This window comes from Thalassophryne amazonica, chromosome 2 (assembly GCF_902500255.1).
Source record: "Thalassophryne amazonica chromosome 2, fThaAma1.1, whole genome shotgun sequence".
Taxonomy (NCBI): domain Eukaryota; kingdom Metazoa; phylum Chordata; class Actinopteri; order Batrachoidiformes; family Batrachoididae; genus Thalassophryne; species Thalassophryne amazonica.
Window position 1 is genome coordinate 90,581,874 of NC_047104.1, and position 21,808 is coordinate 90,603,681.

General features: G+C 43.8%; 1 protein-coding gene across 2 annotated transcripts in view; it reads left to right on the forward strand.

Moving 5' to 3' along the window:
• The first annotated feature begins 2,581 nt into the window (after window positions 1-2,581).
• The window catches only part of gse1 (Gse1 coiled-coil protein), a 511,302-nt gene continuing 492,075 nt past the window's right edge, over window positions 2,582-21,808 (forward strand). For both annotated transcript variants that reach the window (XM_034189029.1, XM_034189038.1), the window contains exon 1: window positions 2,582-5,062. In XM_034189029.1, coding sequence (XP_034044920.1) covers window positions 2,597-5,062 — 2,466 coding nt within the window. In that variant the 5' untranslated portion in view covers window positions 2,582-2,596. The remainder of the gene's footprint in view (window positions 5,063-21,808) is intronic.

Consider the following 21,808-nt stretch of genomic DNA (forward strand, 5'->3'; position numbering starts at 1 on the left):
GCCGCTGAAGAGGAGGTACTGCTGGCCCACCACCACCAGATGGCGCCCTGCTTGGAGTGCGGGCTTCAAGCACGAGAGGGCACTGGAGCCAGTGGGAGTGACAGCTGTCACTCATCATCAGCACCAGCTGTCACTCATTCAACTCATCACCATCACCATAAAGGCCGGACTGCAACTCCACCTCCTCGCCGAGAAATCAGCTACCTTGGAGGTAATTTTCTCTGCTAAACCGAAAACACTGACTAATAGTCTGAACTTCTTTGCAGCCGTTTTCCTGTGGGTGTTGCCTTATCTGTGGGATTGGCGTTTGGTGTGATCAGCGACGGATTTGCTTCACACCCCAACCAGATAAGTGGTTAGACAGGAGCTGCACGAGTGTGTGACTGGAGGTGGAGGTGCTCCCTCCCAAAAGAACACAGACTGTGGGATTACTGAGTGTGCGTACTCACACTCACCTGTACTGTTTCTGTTCTCTGCCAGCAGTACCAGGTCTGACAGCTGGAGACGGTGACCACCTGGGGACCCAGGACTTGGCGGCTCCGGTGTTCTTCAGATCCGCTGGCGGTGAGGGCCGTGTGGGATCCGGCTCGGTTCTGGATGGGCGTCTCCTATCCTCAAGCCTGCCCACACATCACCCAACGTAATTGACTGTAGTTCCAAACTGGTTGTTGTCTGTATTCCGTTGTGCACAATTTACAACATTAAATTGTTACTGTTTGGCTTATCCATTGCCTGTTCTTTTACGCCCCCTGTTGTGGGTCCGTGTTCCTACACTTTCACAACAATCCATGACTGAATCTTCTGGAGTTATGGGGTAAAAACAGCAAAAATGGTGCCAAACGTCAGTTTCAGTTTGTACAGGGGTCAAAAGTTAAAGTTGCTCCAATTTCAGTAAAAAAATGATGCAAGTTATTGTTTGGGTTAATAGGGTTCTAAAAGGAATAGTTTGCACCATCTGTCACGCTGAGTTATCATGTTACAGGGTAACATATGTCACAAGTCATAGTATCTAATGGACGCCGACCTTGTTTGACCTTTACTTTGGAGACCAAACATTCAACACAGTCAAAACTATTTCATTTATTAATCCTTTTATTTCAAAACATAATTTGCATCATGGCAGCACAGTGGCTTAGTGGTTAGCACTGTTGCCTCACAGCGAGAAGGTCGTGGGTTCAATTCCCATGGCCTTTCTGTGTGGAATTTGCATGTTCTCCTCGTGTTTGTGTGGGTTTCCTCCGGGTGCTCAGGTTTCCTCCCACATCCAAAGACATGCGGGTTAGGTGGATTGGAATCTTTAAAATTGTCTGTAGGTGTGTGTGTGTGGGTGTGTTTGTGTTTGTTTGTTTATTTGTGGCCCTGTGACAGACTGGCGTCCTGTCCTGGGTGTGCCCCGCCTCGCGCTCTATGACTGCTGGGATAGGCTCCAGCCCCCCGCGACCCTTAATTGGACTAAGCGGTAGAAGGTGAATGAATGAATTTGCATCATTTTTACTGAAATTGGAGCAACGTTAACTTTTGACCCCTGTACAAACTGAAACTGACCTTTGGCACCATTTTTCGTGTTTTTATCCCATAACTCCAGAACATTCGGTCATAGATAGTTCAAACTGTACCTTTTTGGAATCTTTATGATCATACAAATAATGTAGTATAGTTTTCAACATGATTGGCATATTTTTACATTTTGACCTCTGTGTAATACTTTTGTCACCTTAAGTGGTACTGAAAACCTGCTTGGCCCATGGACTATAGCCAATGTGTTTGGTGGCCATGTAAACAAATACAAACTTAATGCTGTTTACCACGCCCCCTCTTTCTCTCCTATAGGCTGTGTGGGTATGTTGCACAAAAGGCAGTGGGTGGGCCGTGCAGACAGGAATACAGTTGTGGACTTCGGTGACGATATGTTGCTGTCACAAGCTATTTCAGGCCTGAGAGCAGGGAAGTTTGTATGCACAAAGATTGTCAGACTTTGAAGATAGTTATCATATAATACAACTTTAACGAACGGTAAAGATGCAAACTGATTTGCACAGTGTATCCCCTTTAACACATTAGAGGTTTTTACTGATATCGCTGTGGCCACCTGTGCGCAAGCCACGTGCTGTCTGTGCGCGTGTGTCACTGAGTGAAATGATTACATTTCGTTTGAATGGCATGTGCGCTTCCTCTCAGCGCGGTTGTGATGAGTGGGTGGAGGTTGTGTCTGGGGTGTCTCAGTGGGTCCCATGAATTAAATCGGGGATGGCGCTGCGTACAGTGTGTGAGCGTGTGCGCAGCCAAAGTTTGCAGAGCGCAGAAAGTTTGCCGGCGAAGCGACCCGTGATTCTTCTGTCATCACGTTACCTCTGGATTTCCAGTGCAACCATGCGAACTCCTACCAGAGAGGATTTGTGCGCTTTTGGGAATGTTTTCAGTGAATTCCTCAATGCCCTTGAAAGATAAGCGCGAGCTGCCGCTGCTTTCGCTGCACGCTGTCTTTCCAATGGAGCCGCCGTCTCTTATCACTCAGTGAGTAGCAGCTTTGGTCCGTGCGCATGACCTAACTTTATCAAGTTATACAATGTAGCGTACTGTTTGGCGTTTGAGAACAATGAACTCACCCCGTGACAAGGATCTGGCACCCTTATCTCGGAAACATCGGCTCATAGCTGCAGCTTTGCCCGGTGAGGACAGCTCACTGGCCGGTAACGCGTCCAGGATGGATCGTAACGGATTACTGGTTCACTGTTTCATATGTGGAAGCGGCGTTACACCGGGGAAGGAGTTGAGGTTACAAGTGGCATATCAAAAAGAGAGAGTTCCTATTTTCCCGTTTCTACAGAACCAGGAGCCTGCTCCGGGTGCGTCTGAAGTCAGCCCGGATGGACATGCGCTGGTGTGCGCCGTGTGCCACTGTTTTCTGACGGAGCAGTGGAACTCCTTCGAGCGGAGCAGGACGCCCATCGAGAAGCGCATGTACTGGCTGAAACGGCCGTACCAGTGCGACTCTCGTCGGGTACCGCAGGAGTGGAACATCTCATACGATCTGGAGAGGAGAATCAGTGCCGGCGGTCAAAATTACGACGGAGGCGCAGACTCTGATTTCTCGTCTTTTTCCGACAATGAGAACCTGTCAGATCAGGACATGGATTTAATCGGACTTGGCAAAGAGAAATGCCTGCGAACATGTGGTAAAACGCCAAGAGAGAACAGCAGAAAAAACAATGTGATGAGCGTTAAAAGCAGTCCAGATTCCCAGCGCGCAATGCGCTACCCGCTGAGCGTTTACGGGGCTCACGGATCGCCAAAAGCGGAGTGCGCTCTGCCGGTGCGCCGCGGCGCTAAAATGATCAACAGTGTTTATCAATCATCAGAATCCACAAGCAAGTGTCAGGACAGACTCCCTCAGCGTTGCTATGACAGCTCTCTGAATGACACACCTGCGCAAGACAACGGGGTCATTATGCGCAACAGGCGGTGGATGGAAGAGGAGGAGGAGGAGAAGGAAGGGAATGTCAGAAACACGGAGGTGCGTCAGATCCAGCGTGCTGCTGCTGACAGCAGCAGCTGTATTTCGGCTAGACATCCATCGCTGCTGTCCCGAGGAAAAGGTGAGCGTCACCCCAACTCACTGACATCCAGCTCCGCTGTCAAACCCAACGCAGCAGATCCCAGAGACAAACAGAACGGTGACACCTCCGAGGATGAGATTAACATCACAAGCGATGATGAAAGTGACAGCAAAGTGGAGCCGACCCCCCAGCAGCACCACCACAGGGTGGCTTCCAGCCCGGAGGGGTGTGTCTGCTACATCTGTGGCACAGGGCTGAGACATGATGCGCGTTTTAAAGTCAGCGTGCAGAAACAAGAGAGTGCACAGAGTGAGCCCTTCTTCCCCTTTCTGTGGATGCACGCGCCTCCCCAGGGTGCAGCACCCATCAATCCAGCAGGCACAACCCTGGTGTGTTGCAGCTGCCACTCCTCCCTTATGCAGCAGTGGCAGAGCTTCCAGCAGGCGGATGTGCCTGTCCTCCAGCGCCTCTATGTTGTCCCCCTCAACCAATCCACCAGTGCACCCTATGCTGCCCACTTCATAGACCAACATGGGAAGCCCTCAGATTCAATGGAATCCTTACCTGAACACAGGGCTCCGAGTGAGGCCTGCTTCCTCTGTGGGCAGGAGGGTGGCGGCGCTATGAGAGTAGCGTATGCACAGGCTAGTGTTGGCAAATCCCGTGGCGTGATGTACTTTCCTTTCATCAACTTGTTGCCTTGCCCACCGAATGCCCAGGTGTTGAGGAATGGTCGTGTGAACTGCTGCCAGCCTTGCCATGTTATCCTGGAGGACATCTGGGGGGCATATCGCCTCAGCCTCTGTGAAGACCTCATTACCTCCGTCAGCTCCTTCCTGGCGAGGTACCACGCTGCTATGGCTGTCGATGTGCCCGGAGCAGCCCACTCTCAGACTGCCATGGCAACTCACCGCAGCAGTTCCGTGTGTTACTTATGTGGAGCCAAATTATGCGCAGGAGAGTACCAGCTGCATGTTAACCCACCTGGGCGCTGTGGGGAAAGAGAACCCTTCTTCCCATTCCTTACCGTTCATCCTTCTGCTCCTCACGCCAAGCCGGTCGATTCTACCGGTCTGGTGTCGGCGTGCAGCCTCTGCTACCACGACCTGCACACTCAGTGGGCCCAACATGAGAATAAGGGCCTGCGATCCTCCAGCCCGGCTACCTCATCCTGTGCCAACCCCCAGCCTCCCAGCTCCCCTTGGGCTCGCCAGTATAGCTGTGAGGTTTTTGTGTGTTTTTTCTGCAGGCAGGAGCAGCGCAGGCACGGTAGGTTGTGTGCCGTTATTGTGGCCAGGCTGCCTGTTTTCCTGTACGCACCGCGCAGCACACGCACGCTCGTAGTGGATGATGGGAGGAGACTGGTGATTGGCTCCTGTGTGGAATGTAAGGCCATGGTACAGGTGGGGCAGAGGATGCAGCAGGACAGAGACCGAGGCCGGAGTGGACACGGAATGTCAGATGGAGCACCAGAATCGCACAACTCGCCACGGTCTCACCACAAGGTAAGACTGACACAAACTGCAGCATTTGAGGTTCACGTGTCCAAAATATTCCAAATGTAGTGATGATTAAAAAATTGTCTAGTGTGGTTAAGGTGTTGGGCTTGAGTCTAGAAGATCATTGGAATATAATATATAAGATATACCTTACTGAATTTTCATGGGTTCAAATCTCCGCCTGACTGGAAAATAAATAGAGCCCTTGGGCAAGGCCTTTAATCCCCTATTTGCTCCCAGTGTGTAGTGAGCATCTTGTGTGGCAGCACCCTGACATCAGGGTGAATGTGAGGCATAATTGTAAAGCGCTTTGAGAGTCTGATGCAGATGGAAAAGCGCTGTATAAATGCAGTCCATTTACCATATAAATAAATTAAGTTTTCTAACACTAACAAATGAACCAATTTGTTCAGAAATGTATTCACTGCTTTTAAACAGTGGAAAAAAATTAAAGGGTGAAAAAGAATTCACAAAATGATTCACTGTTGTGAAATCCCAGCCCAGTCTCACATTTTTTTTTCATGTTCCCATCACGAAATGATTTAAATTTTCATGACTTTTTTTTAAAACTCACTGTGACTAACCTTAACCATAACCTAACCCTACTCCTTCCTTCATTTTGTGCAGCCCTCACGGAATGCATTAGAATAAATTTGTGCTCCCATTCTGAACATTTTTGCGCTTTTCGTGACAATAACACGAACCAATAGATTAATGTATATTTCGTGCTGCTGAATCACGACATGCTGTGAGACTGGGTTGGAAATACTCAAGGCTGGACCTGTTGACTCATAACTTTTCAAAACATTAAATGAAACAGCTGTTTTAAGAAATGGCCCAGTATTTAAAATTTTTAATACATTAAATAAAACGGCTTTAGAAAAGGATCCACTGTTTAAAAGTGCTTGAAGCAGGTCACTTCAGGTCACCACAAGTATGGTGACCTGAAGTGCACAGTGGTGACTACTTGGCTTAGAAAATGATTCACTCTTTCAAAACGATAACACTTAAAAAACAATTGCTTCAGTAGAGAGGTGATGACTTGTGGTGCAGCCCTGTGTGACTTGGCTGAAGTCTGTACCGCTTCCTTCTAATGACGTCATGCTATAACCTAAAGTCTTTCTTGTAGACTTTTATTTTAATTCAGCGTGTTCAATCATCTGTGTGTGTGGCCAGAACCTCAGTAAATACTCACAGAGAACTTTTATCTACTTTGTTGTTGATTTGCATTTATGTATGAAGCGATATGGCTACAGAATCGGTGGATATTTTGCACTGACCTATACATGCGTGCCAGGAAGTGAGAATATGTTTCGTACTCCTGGCATTATGTAAATTTCTCGGCCAATCAGAAAGTCAGAACTCATTAATTCATTAAAAAAGGGGTGGAGCCTGTGTGCCGCAATGTGTGTTAAAAGACGCCTGATGTAGACAACAAGGTCTTCTTCTTTGCCTTTCGGCTGTTCCCGTTAGGGGTCGCCACTGCAGATCAATCATTTCCATCTCACCCTGTCCTCTGTAGCTTCCTCTGTCACACCAACCACCTGCATGTCCTCTCTCAGCACATCCATGAACCTCCTCTTTGGCCTCCCTCTTCTCCTCCTGCCTGGTGGCTCCATCCTCAGCATCCTTCTCCCTATATACCCTGGGTCCCTCCTCTGCACATGTCCAAACCATCTCAATCTCGCCTCTCTGACTTTGTCTCCAAACTGTCCCACCTGAGCTGTCCCTCTGATATGTTCATTCCTAATCTTGTCCATTCTTGTCACTCCCATAGAGAATCTCAACATCTTCAGCTCTGCCACCTCCAGCTCTGCCTTCTGTCTTTTTGTTAGTGCCACCGTCTCTAAGCCGTACAACATAGCTGGTCTCACTACTGTCTTGTAAACTTTCCCCTTCACTCTCGCTGATATTCTTCAGTCACAAATCTCTCCTGCCACCTTTCTCCACCCACTCCACCCTGCCTGCACTCTCTTCTTCACCTCTTTACCACACTCTCCATTACTTTGTACAGTTGACCCCAAATATTTAAACTCATCTACTTTCACCACTTCTACTTCTTGTAACTGCACTATTCCACTGGGCTCCCTCCCATTCACGCACATGTACTCAGTCTTGCTTCTACTGACTTTCATTCCCCTTCTCTCCAAAGCATATCTCCACTTCTCCAGACTAGACTCAACTTGCTCTCTACTCTCACTACAGATCACAATGTCATCTTCAAACATCATAGTCCAGCCTGTCCATCACCACTGCAAACAAGAAAGGACTCAGAGCTGATCCTTCCCACCTCCACCTTGAATGACTCTGTCATTCCGACTGCGCATCTCACCGATGTCACACTATTCTTGTATATGTCCTGCACTACCCTAACATACTTCTCTGCCACTCCAGACTTTTTCCAGAATTTCTGAACAACCTGGTGCTTTTGCCCCTCTCACACACATGGCGTGTGGGTGTAATGGGTGACTGTGCAACGAATGAAGTTGAGTGGCAAGTGTTTTGAACACTCACACGCGGTCTGTGTGAGAGGGATTTTAGATGCATCTTGACTTATCCAGGTGACTTTCAACCTCAATGACTGACAACCTCCATTAAGAGACTTCAAGCAATGACTAAGGCAGCTGCTTTAGAAAAAGATTCGATGTTTCAAAAGTCTTCAACTACTATGAAGGCGAGGACAGTGGGACACCCTACAGAATTAATTCGACCTGTACCACAAGTTATTTTACAGAGCCTATTCTTTCAGAAGAGCAAATAACCGCACAGACAAGAATGTGTGCATCCTGCATTTGTAGGGGGACGACTGAGCTCAGAAGCAATGATCAGACAAACATGCTCAATTCAGTAAACATTACAGGAAAACTCAGAAAGCATCTCAAGGCCAATGACGGTCATGTGTTTGCAGAGTGTGTTTATTTGAATAATCACAATGGTGTGTGAGTCACCCCCACATTGAACAATTTGCTTTGGGTTGTTAACTGCATTTTAAATGAATTCATTTCACAACTGTCCTATACTGTATACTTTCTGATAACGGTGATATTATGGCACAAATGCAGCGATGCTCTGCTACACAAATGTTCTCTTGATATTTATGAAATAAATATTAAAACCAGGGTTCCTTCAGCTTATGGCAAGCTAGATTTAAGACTTTTTCTTATGCCAGTCGGAATTTAAATTTAGGACCAGCATTACAGTAACCAAAAATGGGGTGGTAGGTGTGTAGGTGTGTATGTAGGAAAGGGACAGGGGGTGATAAATAGCTGAGGGTTAAGGTCAAATATGCTCAGATATTTACTGAAATAAAAACATGGTTTCTGGTTTAAATCAGAAAGTGCCTGACTCCGTGGTATAACTCACAAACCCGCAGCTTAAAGCTGATAACCCGTAAGTTGGAGAGGAAATGGCGTCTCACTAATTTAGAAGATCTTCACTTAGCCTGGAAAAAGAGTCTGTTGCTCTATAAAAAAGCCCTCCGTAAAGCTAGGACGTCTTACTACTCATCACTAATTGAAGAAAATAAGAACAACCCCAGGTTTCTTTTCAGCACTGTAGCCAGGCTGACAAAGAGTCAGAGCTCTATTGAGCCGAGTATTCCGTTAACTTTAAGTAGTAATGACTTCATGACTTTCTTTGCTAATAAAATTTTAACTATTAGAGAAAAAATTACTCATAACCATCCCAAAGACGTATCGTTATCTTTGGCTGCTTTCAGTGATGCCGGTATTTGGTTAGACTCTTTCTCTCCGATTGTTCTGTCTGAGTTATTTTCATTAGTTACTTCCTCCAAACCATCAACATGTCTATTAGACCCCATTCCTACCAGGCTGCTCAAGGAAGCCCTACCATTAATTAATGCTTCGATGTTAAATATGATCAATCTATCTTTATTAGTTGGCTATGTACCACAGGCTTTTAAGGTGGCAGTAATTAAACCATTACTTAAAAAGCCATCACTTGACCCAGCTATCTTAGCTAATTATAGGCCAATCTCCAACCTTCCTTTTCTCTCAAAAATTCTTGAAAGGGTAGCTGTAAAACAGCTAACTGATCATCTGCAGAGGAATGGTCTATTTGAAGAGTTTCAGTCAGGTTTTAGAATCCATCATAGTACAGAAACAGCATTAGTGAAGGTTACAAATGATCGTCTTATGGCCTCAGACAGTGGATTCATCTCTGTGCTTGTTCTGTTAGACCTCAGTGCTGCTTTTGATACTGTTGACCATAAAATTTTATTACAGAGATTAGAGCATGCCATAGGTATTAAAGGCACTGCGCTGCGGTGGTTTGAATCATATTTATCTAATAGATTACAATTTGTTCATGTAAATGGGGAATCTTCTTCACAGACTAAGGTTAATTATGGTGTTCCACAAGGTTCTGTGCTAGGACCAATTTTATTCACTTTATACATGTTTCCCTTAGGCAGTATAATTAGACGGCATTGCTTAAATTTTCATTGTTACGCAGATGATACCCAGCTTTATCTATCCATGAAGCCAGAGGACACACACCAATTAGCTAAACTGCAGGATTGTCTTACAGACATAAAGACATGGATGACCTCTACTTTCCTGCTTTTAAACTCAGATAAAACTGAAGTTATTGTACTTGGCCCCACAAATCTTAGAAACATGGTGTCTAACCAGATCCTTACTCTGGATGGCATTACCCTGACCTCTAGTAATACTGTGAGAAATCTTGGAGTCATTTTTGATCAGGATATGTCATTCAATGCGCATATTAAACAAATATGTAGGACTGCTTTTTTGCATTTGCGCAATATCTCTAAAATTAGAAAGGTCTTGTCTCAGAGTGATGCTGAAAAACTAATTTATGCGTTTATTTCCTCTAGGCTGGACTATTGTAATTCATTATTATCAGGTTGTCCTAAAAGTTCCCTGAAAAGCCTTCAGTTAATTCAAAATGCTGCAGCTAGAGTACTGACAGGGACTAGAAGGAGAGAGCATATCTCACCCATATTGGCCTCTCTTCATTGGCTTCCTGTTAATTCTAGAATAGAATTAAAAATTCTTCTTCTTACTTATAAGGTTTTGAATAATCAGGTCCCATCTTATCTTAGGGACCTCATAGTACCATATCACCCCGATAGAGCGCTTCGCTCTCAGACTGCAGGCTTACTTGTAGTTCCTAGGGTTTGTAAGAGTAGAATGGGAGGCAGAGCCTTCAGCTTTCAGGCTCCTCTCCTGTGGAACCAGCTCCCAATTCAGATCAGGGAGACAGACACCCTCTCTACTTTTAAGATTAGGCTTAAAACTTTCCTTTTTGCTAAAGCTTATAGTTAGGGCTGGATCAGGTGACCCTGAACCATCCCTTAGTTATGCTGCTATAGACTTAGACTGCTGGGGGGTTCCCATGATGCACTGAGTGTTTCTTTCTCTTTTTGCTCTGTATGCACCACTCTGCATTTAATCATTAGTAATTGATCTCTGCTCCCCTCCACAGCATGTCTTTTTCCTGGTTCTCTCCCTCAGCCCCAACCAGTCCCAGCAGAAGACTGCCCCTCCCTGAGCCTGGTTCTGCTGGAGGTTTCTTCCTGTTAAAAGAGAGTTTTTCCTTCCCACTGTCGCCAAGTGCTTGCTCACAGGGGGTCGTTTTGACAGTTGGGGTTTTTCCGTAATTATTGTATGGCCTTGCCTTACAATATAAAGCGCCTTGGGGCAACTGTTTGTTGTGATTTGGCGCTATATAAATAAAATTGTTTTGATTTGATTTTGGTTTAAGCCATGCTGCAGAATCTTCCGTAAGAAGCCCATTTTCATGAACTTTACACATTTGCTTTTATCTTTTTCTAGCAAGTTGAAAGTGTCTGTGCTCTGAGTGTTCCAGCAACAAACAAAACAGATTTGCTGGTTAGACTTGGACTCGTTTTTTATTGTCATTCAGTAATAAACATCACAGATGCTGTCCCAGAACAAAATATTGATGCACTGCACGAATGAATAAAAACAGAATAAAAGCACAGAATAAAAGTCCAGGGTGTATAATAGTGATAAATAGGGTTAAAAAAAACTATTGATAACCGTCCTCTGTATCTGTATATACACAACATACAAGTACAATAAATAAATGGACACGGGTTATTGCGCATCTGAAGATGCTACAAGTTCCTACCAGATGCTACAGTGTATTCTATATCCTACATTCTATGTTGCACAGTTCTGTGTTTAACTGTCTTATGGCAGATGCGTAAAAGCTGTCCCTGAATCTGCGTGTTTTGCACCCCAGGCTACGGTACTGTCTACCTGAGGGCAGGAGGGAAAACAGTTTGTTGAAAGGATCTGTAATAGAGGGCTGGATTGGGTTCCGCGGTACCCAACACAAATCTCGCGGGAGCAGGCGGTTAGAACTTCGCTGGGGCTGGGAGCAGGCGGCTAAAAGAAAAACACTGCAGGTTTGGAAGTGACAGGATGACTCAGTCAACAAAGGAGAATAGTGTAAAAGTATGCACACACGCTACTTTCAGCTTAAGTAGAACGTCTTTAATTTAACAGGAGGAGAGGACAGGAACAGTAACACAGGTACACAGATGCAGTGAGAGTTACCATAGCAACACCGCATGCCCATATATGAAACAGTCTTTAAACTAAAGGAAAACATTGGAATAGGAGCACTATTCCTGACCAGTGTGTCAAAAAACATACATGCCAGTGAAATGAAATAAACAACCCCATGAATCTCTTTATTGATAGCCTAAATGATGTGTTTTCTCCCGCGGGACAGGAGAGACACAAAATCAATGCATGTGTAGGCATTAATTCTCAGTGTTTTGCGGGGGTGGGCGGGACTGGAAATACACATTGCGGGGACGGGAGGGAGTGTAACAAACACGTTGTGGATGCGGGCGATAATGGTCTGAATTTCAGCCAGTGGGCAGAAGCGAGATGAAGGTAATATTCCCATACAGGGCTCTAATGTGAAGTGTCCCTGATTATCCTTCTTTCCTGGACAAGCAGCACTGTTCTGCCAGTTCACCAATGGTTGGCAGTCTGGCCCAAATAATCTTTTCTGCTGCAGTGACTTCCTGTCTGCAAGGCTGCTACTTTCATGCCACAGAGAGATACTACTGGTTAGTACACTCTTTATTGTTCCTCTATAGAAGGAGGTGAGGACAGCCTGGGCTGATGGGCACTCTTTAACCTGCGGAGGAAGTGCAGATGGTCATTGGCCTTTTTAACTAAGAGAGGATATATGCAAAGTCCAGGTCAGGTTAACAGAGACATAAACCCCCAGAAATGTTAATTTCTGCACAATCTACACATTAGTGTCCTTGATGTAAATGGGTGTGTGTGTGTGTGTGTGTATGTGAGGGTGGGGTGGGGGGGGGGATTTTCTCCTGAAGTCGATCACCGGCTTTTTGGTTTTCTCCACATTCATGATCAGATTGTTGTTGTTGCACCAATCAGTGAAGAGTCTTACCTCCTCTATGTAGTTCTTGTCATCCTTGTTTTGGATGAGCCCCACTATGGTTGTATTATCAGCATATTTGATGATGTGATTTTTTATGAACTTTGCACAACAGTTGTGGGTCACGAGGGTGAAAAGGAGGAGACTCGGCACACACCCTTGTGAAAAGCTTGTGCTTAAGGTGATGTGTTTGACCTGCTGTTGTAAGTCCAGTATCCATTTTAGCAGCGGGTGTTCAGTCCCAGTGGGTCCAGTTTGTTAGTCAGATGCTGTGGGATTATGGTGTTTAAAAGCAGAAGTAAAATCAACTAGCAGCATCTGGACCCATGCATTTTTTTTCCCCTCCAGGTGTTCCATGACAGATGGAGAGCAGTGGATAAGGCGTCCTCAGCAGAGCGGTTTTTGTCGGTATGAAAACTGTAGGGAGTCTAATGTGGGAGGTAAAATTGAGGTGATGTGCTCTTTTATTAGTCTTTCAAAGCACTTCATGATTGTAGAAGTGAGGGCTACAGTGCAGTAATCATTAAGGGTGGTAATGGAGGGTACTTTTGGGTACTGGGATGATGGCTGACGTTTTGAAGCATGAAGGCACAACTGCTTGACCCAGAGAGATATTGTAAATGTCTGTCAGGACCTGTGCCAGTTATTCTGCACACCCCTTGAGCACGCAGTCAGGTATGTGGTCCGGACCTGCAGCCTTCCATGGGTATATTTTTTTCAAGGTCCAACAGACATCAGCTGGATCAAGGGCCAGAACCACCTCATCCTGGAGTGGGGTGGCCTTGGCTGCTGGAGTTTTATTTAGTGCCTCAAAACGTCCAAAGCAGTTGTTGAATTCATTCAGGAAGTCAGATGTCATCCACGGTTTCTTGTTTGCCCTCACTGTGATGTTTTTGTGACAGTGACATCCTCCATGCATTTACAGATACAGCTTCAGCATACTCCTCAATGTCTGTAGTGTGGTCTGTGGTGGCAGCCTCTCTGAATACTGACCAGTCCGTGCATTTGAAGCATCCCTGCAGTGCTGTCATTGCGCCCTCTGGCCACACTCTTACCCGTTTGATGGAGGGTTTGTTTCTGTTGAGCAGAGGTGTGTATGCAGGCGTTAGCATGATGGAGATGTGATCTGATGAGGTGAGGGTGAGGGGCTGGGTTTGAATGCTGTTTTGATGTTGGTATAGACATGGTCCAGTGTGTTGGCGCCTCTTGTGGCAAAACTCACATGGTGGAAAATGTCGGGAGAGCTTTCTTCACATTAGCTTGGTTTAAGTCCCCAGCAACAATGGTTCTGTCTCGCGAGCATTATAAACTGCTTTCACTGAATCATACACAATATATTAAAAAGAGATAGATTTTGCCATTTACTTTATTTTAATTGCAGTGTCAGAAGAAAATATTAATAAAGCCCTACTTTACATGTCTTGGCATCTTTAAGACTTTTGGCATATGGATTTAAGAAAGTTTAATACCAATTCTGATTGCCAGTGTTACACAAGTCTCAAGTTATTTGTCGTAATGCATCGGCGTTATAATATTCATTCATTTTTCATACCTGCTTACTCCAATCAAGGGTCACAGGGGGGCTGGAGCCTGTTGTTGCAGCCATGATGAAGTGGTACAGAGGAGGATTATCTTAAAAAGAAGACTGAAAGTTCGGCTACAGTTTGCCAGAAGGTACAGCTGAGATGCAAGCCTAGATTTGATTTTCTAGTGAAAGAAAGTCCTACTCTATACCGCTTCATCGTGAAGCTGTAAAACTGGTGATACAAAATGCAAAATATGCACTATGCACAATTTCTCCAGTCACAGCCAGAGAAGCCTATAACTTTTTCTGGGTTGTCTGGGTGTCTTGGTGGCTTTCCTCAGTCCTCTTCTTGCACAGTCAGTTTTGAGAACTGTCTACTCTATACAGATTTTCCATAGAGTGCCATACTGTTTGTATTTCATCATAACTAATGTAAATAAAGTCCAAGACATATTCAGTGACTTGGAAATGTTCATGTATCCATCCCCTGGCAATAAAACTGATTATTTACAGCATAGGTGTCAAACTATTTCCAGAAAAGGCCAAGAGGGTGCAGGTTTTCTTTGCAACCACCCACTCCACAAGGTGACTTCACTGATTAATATCTCTTTGAGCAGATGGAATCAGTTGATCAGTGAAATCACCTGGTGGAGTGGCCAGTTGCAAAGAAAACCTGTGCCCTCTTGGCCCTTTCTGGAATCAGTTTGACACCTCTGATTTATAGGTATTATACCAAAGTGTTCCATTATTTATGCAATCCATCATCTTGGCTTTTATATTTTTAATTCATTTATATCAAGTTGTAGAGATTCACTTTCAGTTTGAGTTTAAGGAAGATAATTTTAGAAATTTCTCTCTCTCTCTCTCTTTCTCTCTCTCTCTCTCTCTCTCTCTCTCTCTCTCTCTCTATATATATATATATATATATAGTATTTGAAATGGCATAAATAAATTAAAATGTGAGAAATACCAAGTGTTCCAGTACACTTGGAGTGCAGTGTAGGTGCACCAAGCTTGTGGCATCATATTCAAGAAGACTTGAGGCTGTGATTGCTGACAAAGGTGCATCAACAAAGTACTGATCAAAGGCTGTGAATTCTTAAGTACAAGTGAGTTCTTTCATTCTTTTTTTTTTTTTTTTAGAAATTTGCAAAAAATGAAAAAAAAAGACATTTTTTTCATATTGTCATTATGGGGTACGAGGTCTGTTAGAAAAGTATCTGACCTTTTTATTTTTTGCAAAAACCTGATGGATTTGACTCACGTGTGCTTGCATGAGCAAACCTTGAACCTTCGTGCGCATGCGTGAACTTTTTTATGCCTGTCGACTGCATCATTTTCTGGTAAGCAGCCTTTGTGTGGGACGCGTGCTGACGGCTTTCGGTGACAATCCTGTGGGCATCACACAGATTAAGGAGTGGTACAACCGGTTTAAAGACATCCTCACAACGGTGGAGAGCGAGCCACGCTCCAGTTAGCCATCAACATGCAGAAATGACCAGATCATTTCCAAAGTGAACGCTGTGGTGATGCGGGTTCGTCGTGTGACTATCCAAAAAATTGTGGAAGAGGTGGACATCAGCACTTTTTCGGTACATTCCACTGTGACAGAAGATTTGGCCATGAAAAGAGTGGCTGTGAAATTCATGCTGCTGCTGACGGCGCAGCAAAAGTGCCTCCGTGTTGAAGTCTCACAGGACATGTTTTGACATGCCCACCTCTTCCCCAATTTCTCAGATAGTCACACGACTCAAAAGTCACTGAAAGCCGTCTGAATCATCCGAATGGTTTCCACCTGGCTGTCGCCCAGTTTCTGGCAAAATTTGATGCGGTGCTGCTCCAGTCGTTCCGTCTTTTTCCTTGAAATGAAAATCCGCCGAGCGCACAAACATGTCCTCACACAAAGGCTGCTTACCAGGAAATGACGCAATCGACAGGCGTGAAGAAGTTCACGCATGTGCACGAAGGTTCAAGGTTTGCTCATGCAAGCACAAGTGATTCAAATCCATCAGGTTTTTGCAAAAAATGAAAAGGTCAGATACTTTTCTAACAGATCTCGTATTGTGAGTAGAATTTTGAGGGGGAAAAATTATTTACTCCATTTTGGAATAAGGCTGTAACATAATAAAATTTGGAAGAAGTGAAGTGCTGTGAATACTTTCCGGATGCACCGTAGTGCGAGGGATCATTTAATCAGGGCCAAAGGTCAAAACAGGTGTTTCAGTTATCCTCAGGGACAATGTTTAGTTTCATTAAATAGAAACTTGGGGTGACTGAGTCAGTGAAAATGATCTGAACATTGGGTGATTGGTTTTGTTTGTCAGCATTACCACTGTAAGACACTAGTTTCTGGTAAAGGGTTCCATTCAGGCCTGTAGAAGCTTGTATTATTTTGACACCAAGCCTGACAAATGATGGTTTTTGAGATATGGCAGAAAGTCCATGGAAGTGTGCACAAAGGCAGACACATGGAATATAGTACAGTATTTATTTATTTTTCAAGGTTTTAATTTGTCTTTTGATTTGCTGGATCAGTACATGTTTCATGTAATGTCTTCCACAGAAATTAAGTTTAGAGATCAAAGGAGTTTGCCAAAGTAATGATTTTTTTAAAGATTGTTGAAGTTGTCATTTTTCTAATATTCAGTTAATTACTGCATTTTATGTTTGGAGCTTAAATATCATATTGAAATACATGTATTTCTATTTAGAAGCCCAATTTTCTTTCATTTAGATTACTGCTTTGCTCAATTTTTTTATTTCCAGCTCACCTGTACAGAGTATCGACAGGACATGTACTATACCCACACGTCCTGAAATTTACCACTGTATGGTAAATGTTCAGAAATCTTGTCATCATGTCACTGTTGCTGTCAACATAGCAACAGTAACATGCTTTATATATTAATTAGGCCAAAGGGTCAATATCATATTTTGGCTCATAGAAACTATATTTAAGTGAGGCACATACAATTTTGACACAACCTACAAATGACACCAGGCGCCCACTACATACAAGATAACCTTGCTGTTCATGTTATCCAGTGCAACATATTACAGAGAAAAGGACGGGTGCTTGTTGTGTGTTCCAATTTGTAGTGGCTTTACTTCCTACAGAAATACTACATGAAGATGTTGGAGTAAGCAGTGCAAAGACGATCTTGTGTTGGTGGTCCACATGAGTCGGTTCAGAAAACAGTTCAGCTCCGCACTTCTACTGAAAACAGACAGTTGTGACATTGTTCACTATGTGCTGTTTTCTATGTCCAAGGTTTTTTTGTTTGTTTGTTTGTTTGTTTTTTGCTGCTGTTTTCTTTACAACAAACATAAAAATCTCTTTCCTGGTGTTAAAAATTAACAGCAGAACCCCAGATTTCCAGATGTTCCTTCTCAGAGGATGGATGTTGGTTGTAGCAGTGACACGTATGTGTGGGGAAAACATGAAAATGATCTGTTCATAAAGATAGACAGTTCGGCGCATTTTTCACAAAAGCATAGAAAGACCGCTCATCCACACAGGACACATGAAGCACATCTGTGGATGCCAATCGCACTCTGTAGCCTCAATGTGCTGCATGTTCACACCAGCTGCTTGGAGTTGACTGCATAATTCTGTTCCTTAAAAAAGAGGCTGAACTCCAAGCTTATAGGATTCATACTATGCAGATGATATTGAGTATGGAACCTGTTTTTTGGTGTTGTTTGTTTTCGGGCATTGACTCTTGTGTTGTCTGGAGTGTGGTTGGTATGAGGAGTTCCAAGTGGAAAGGCAGTCAGTTTTGGCTCAAGTGAGTGAATGACCTCATGGCTGGAAAAGTCACTGCGTGTGTGCTTGAGTGGAGGGGGTATGAAATGGTTGTGGGAAGTGACAGGTGCTTTGTCCTCTAGTGTCATATTATATGCCTGAAAGGGTCTATCATCACCAAGGATCAGCCCATCAGGGAGACAGGAGGGAGGTAGATAAGTATTAATGCCATATTCTGTTGTATTCTTGCAAATAATGACATTGTAACTATGTTTATCACAGTCCAAACACAGCTAGTGATTCAATTAGAAGCATATATATTGCAAAACCTGTTTTTAAACTACATTTAACAAGTAAATATTGATGAACCTTCAAAGTAAGAGTCATAAAAGCAGTGGCGGCCGGCCCATAGGGCGCGCTAGGGCGCTGCCCTCCTAGATGTGGAGGGGAAAAGTCATAATATATATATATATATATATATATATATATATTTAAAAAGTATTATCAATGTCAGTTTTACTTAATAGTATGTGCCTACATTTAATATGAATGATTAAAACAACTCTTCCTCCAACTGACTCTCATTCAACAGTGCATTTCCACCGACAGAAGCAGAGAATGTATCATTCCTCGTCTTGGGCGCTCATTGCTAAAGCTTATAGTTAAGGCTGGAGCAGGTGACCCTGAACCATGCCTTAGTTATGCTGCTATAGATGTAGACTGCTGGGGGGTTCCCATGATGCACTGTTTCTTTCTCTTTTTGCTCTGTATGCACCACTCTGCATTTAATCACTAGTGATCGATCCAACCAGTCCCAGCAGAAGACTGCCCCTCCCTGAGCCTGGTTCTGCTGGAGGTTTCTTCCTGTTAAAAGGGAGTTTTTCCTTCCCACTGTAGCCAAGTGCTTGCTCACAGGGGGTCGTTTTGACCGTTGGGGTTTTACATAATTATTGTATGGCCTTGCCTTACAATATAAAGCGCCTTGGGGCAACTGTTTGTTGTGATTTGGCGCTATATAAAAAAAAATTGATTGATTCAAAGCGCCCTTGAAGTGCAGCGAAATAACCAATTGTATGTAGTTGCTAGGGAAAATTAATAAATATTTGGCAAATCAACATTGCCAAAATTAATGGCTTTGGGGCGCCGGAATTTTAGCCCTTGCTACAAAAATGCGGGAACGTTAGATTGCTACAGTCAGTGATACACGTGACGCTGCAGCTGCTGCTGTCAGTCAATCAGGAAGAGATGATGGTGACGACGACGTTTGGGTTATATTTATTTATTTTTATTTTGTCTCCGTGTGTTTTGCTAGAATAAGTTGAAGAACTCTTCGGAGGTTTAAAACAGGTCAAAACTAATCAAATCAATGACACCAAAGTTTCACGGGGATCCTTTTGGAGGCGCATGGAGGTGCGCACATCAGATCTTTCTCGTGGTTTAATGACAACTGCACATCCCGGTTGGAGGAGAGACGTTTGTCTGACTCGTTATAAACCGTGTCAGGCTTCATTCACACTGTCAGTGCGCACACGTCACAGAGGCTGCTGATCTGCGCTCTTTACTGCGGGGTGGAAAGGAGCGAATCCACCTCTGCCAGCTGCGGACTGACTCCTCTGGATCCACTTCAACTCAGGTGAGCTGACAAGCTGCTCAGATTTATTCCCGAATGTTGCTCCTGGTGTGGAAACGAGGATGAAAATTTAAGATAAAATGAATGAGTGATTTTTTTTTTGTTTGTTTTAGGGGGTCAAAGCTGTGATCTTTTTTGGGACAGCAGACCAGTTATAATGGTGATAGGGGAGGCCGGGGCTGTTTGTAACAGTGTTCAAAGCTGCTGGTATTTTGATTTCACTTTACACATTATGAGGATCAGTTCACAGAAGTGAAATATTCTTTGGAATATTCCACACTCTAAAACAAATTATTTGCTCAGTTCAAAAACAAAACAAAACCCTAAAATAGCAATTTGCATGGTTTTTAAAGAAATTCTAACTGAGCCACTGAGAACACACAAGACACTTACAGTAAGACAAACCCAGGTTTAGCAACGCATTTAATTAAGTGGTTTTGTATACTTAATTTGCTTTGTCCTCTACACTGTTAATTAATTTTAACCAGTTTAATTGAAAGGTTTTGGTGTTATTAGTTAGTCAAGTTATTTAATTAACGTTTTTCTAGCTTCTTTAGTTTACCTCCATTCCTCTCAGTAATGTTCTTGCAAAATATTACCTTCATTTTCTCTCGCTCTCTCTCTCTCTCTCACACACACACACACACGCTCTCTCGCTCTCTCACACACAAACACTTTCTCTCTCTTTCTCTCTCGCTCTCTCTCTCTCTCACACACACACATAAACATTCTCTCTCTCTCTCTCTCTCTCTCTCTCTCTCTCTCTCTCTCTCTCTCTCTCTCACACACACACACATAAACATTTTCTCTCTCTCTCACATACACAAACATTCTCTCTCTCTCTCTCTCTCTCTCTCTCTCTTGGAAGGTGGTGTGAACATTGTCGTATGTACATAATGTTCTTTTGTCAATTGAAGAATTTTTCCATATTTTGAAAGAGTGTAAATTTGGTGATATTTTCTATTTTGTTAAGGTCGGTGTCATTGTGAACCCCAGGATCTGTTTGTCTGAAGATAATGGCAGTGCAGTACAGTTTGGTGTACTATGTGTGTAATTGGTGTCAAATGGTGAAATGTTCTTTGCCCAAGAACTTGAGTGTTGTATTTGATACTGTTCCTTTCCAAAGTAGAAATGGGGCCTAATATAGCTGTAAATGGTTAACTTTATCTGTAAAACTGCTGATTTTGAGAAGGACATGAAATGATTATTGTGGAATTGTAGTAATTTTCCGACTGTTCACTTGAATGCCTGTACTGGACAAGGCAAGGGAATCTATTGGCGCAGCAGCCCCACCATGACTGTTTTTCACCAGCCGCCACTGCATAAAAGTCCCTGTCAGGACGGGCGGGAGCCCGTCACCCGGGGCGGCTGGACCCGCAATACAGACTCCCAGACTTGACTTAGGTGAAAGAGAAAACGTGGTCTTTATTTCAGGCAAAGGTTCGGCACACATTTGGTCAGTCAGCATGGCAGAGGTACCAACAGGATCAGGCTGAGGCGCAGTCAAAAACAAGCAGGGGTCAGAAGCACGAGCAAACACTGACATCTGGGATGAGGCAAAAGGCAAGGTCAAGGTAACAGAGCAAAGTTCAGTACACGGCAAGACAAAAACAGGACTGTGATGGGCGCTGGAAAGTGCACAAAGACAACAATCTGGCAGTGAGCTGTGAGACTGTGGAGGCTTAAATAACAGGTGGTGTAAACGAAGTGCATGTGCAGACTGATTAGGTAACAAGGTGCATGTGTGGAGGGAAGATTCTAGAAAGGGGGTGTGGCTAGTGGACAAAGATTAAACACTGTGCAAGATAGTGAAGGAAGGGAAGCACAGAGTGGAGTGATGTAATAGACAAAGACACATGAGGTGGTGGCAAGAGTGTGAGTGAAAGATACGAGGTAGGTGCAGTGATGTGAAGTGAACCAAAACAGATGGGCGTGAGGGCAAACTGAGAACAGAGATCAAACAGAAACAGAGGACTAAGAATCGAGCATGAACAGCAACAAAGAACAGAATAAAATACCATAATGAACAAGACCAGAACTAAGCATGAACATGAGAACAAAAAGCGAACCAGTAGACAACAGAAGATAAATTACATAAGAACTGAATCGGAAAATAAACACTAAGACAAAACTGAACTGGAGCTGACTATGATTGAAGAATACAAGCAGATGACAAAACAAACAAAGACTAATAATTAACAGAAAACAAAACATGATACTACTGCATAACTGGTAACACAAATGAGATGGACAAAATAAACAAATGGTAAACAATGGAAACACAAACTGGCTGAACAAAACCGGACAATGGCTAAAGTATAAAAGTAGCAAAGAAGCAAAGCAAAATAAAAAACAATAAACCCAAGAAAAATGGCTAATAAAACAGAGCTGGGGCAGACGGTGAGTAAAAGAAGGAGGAAA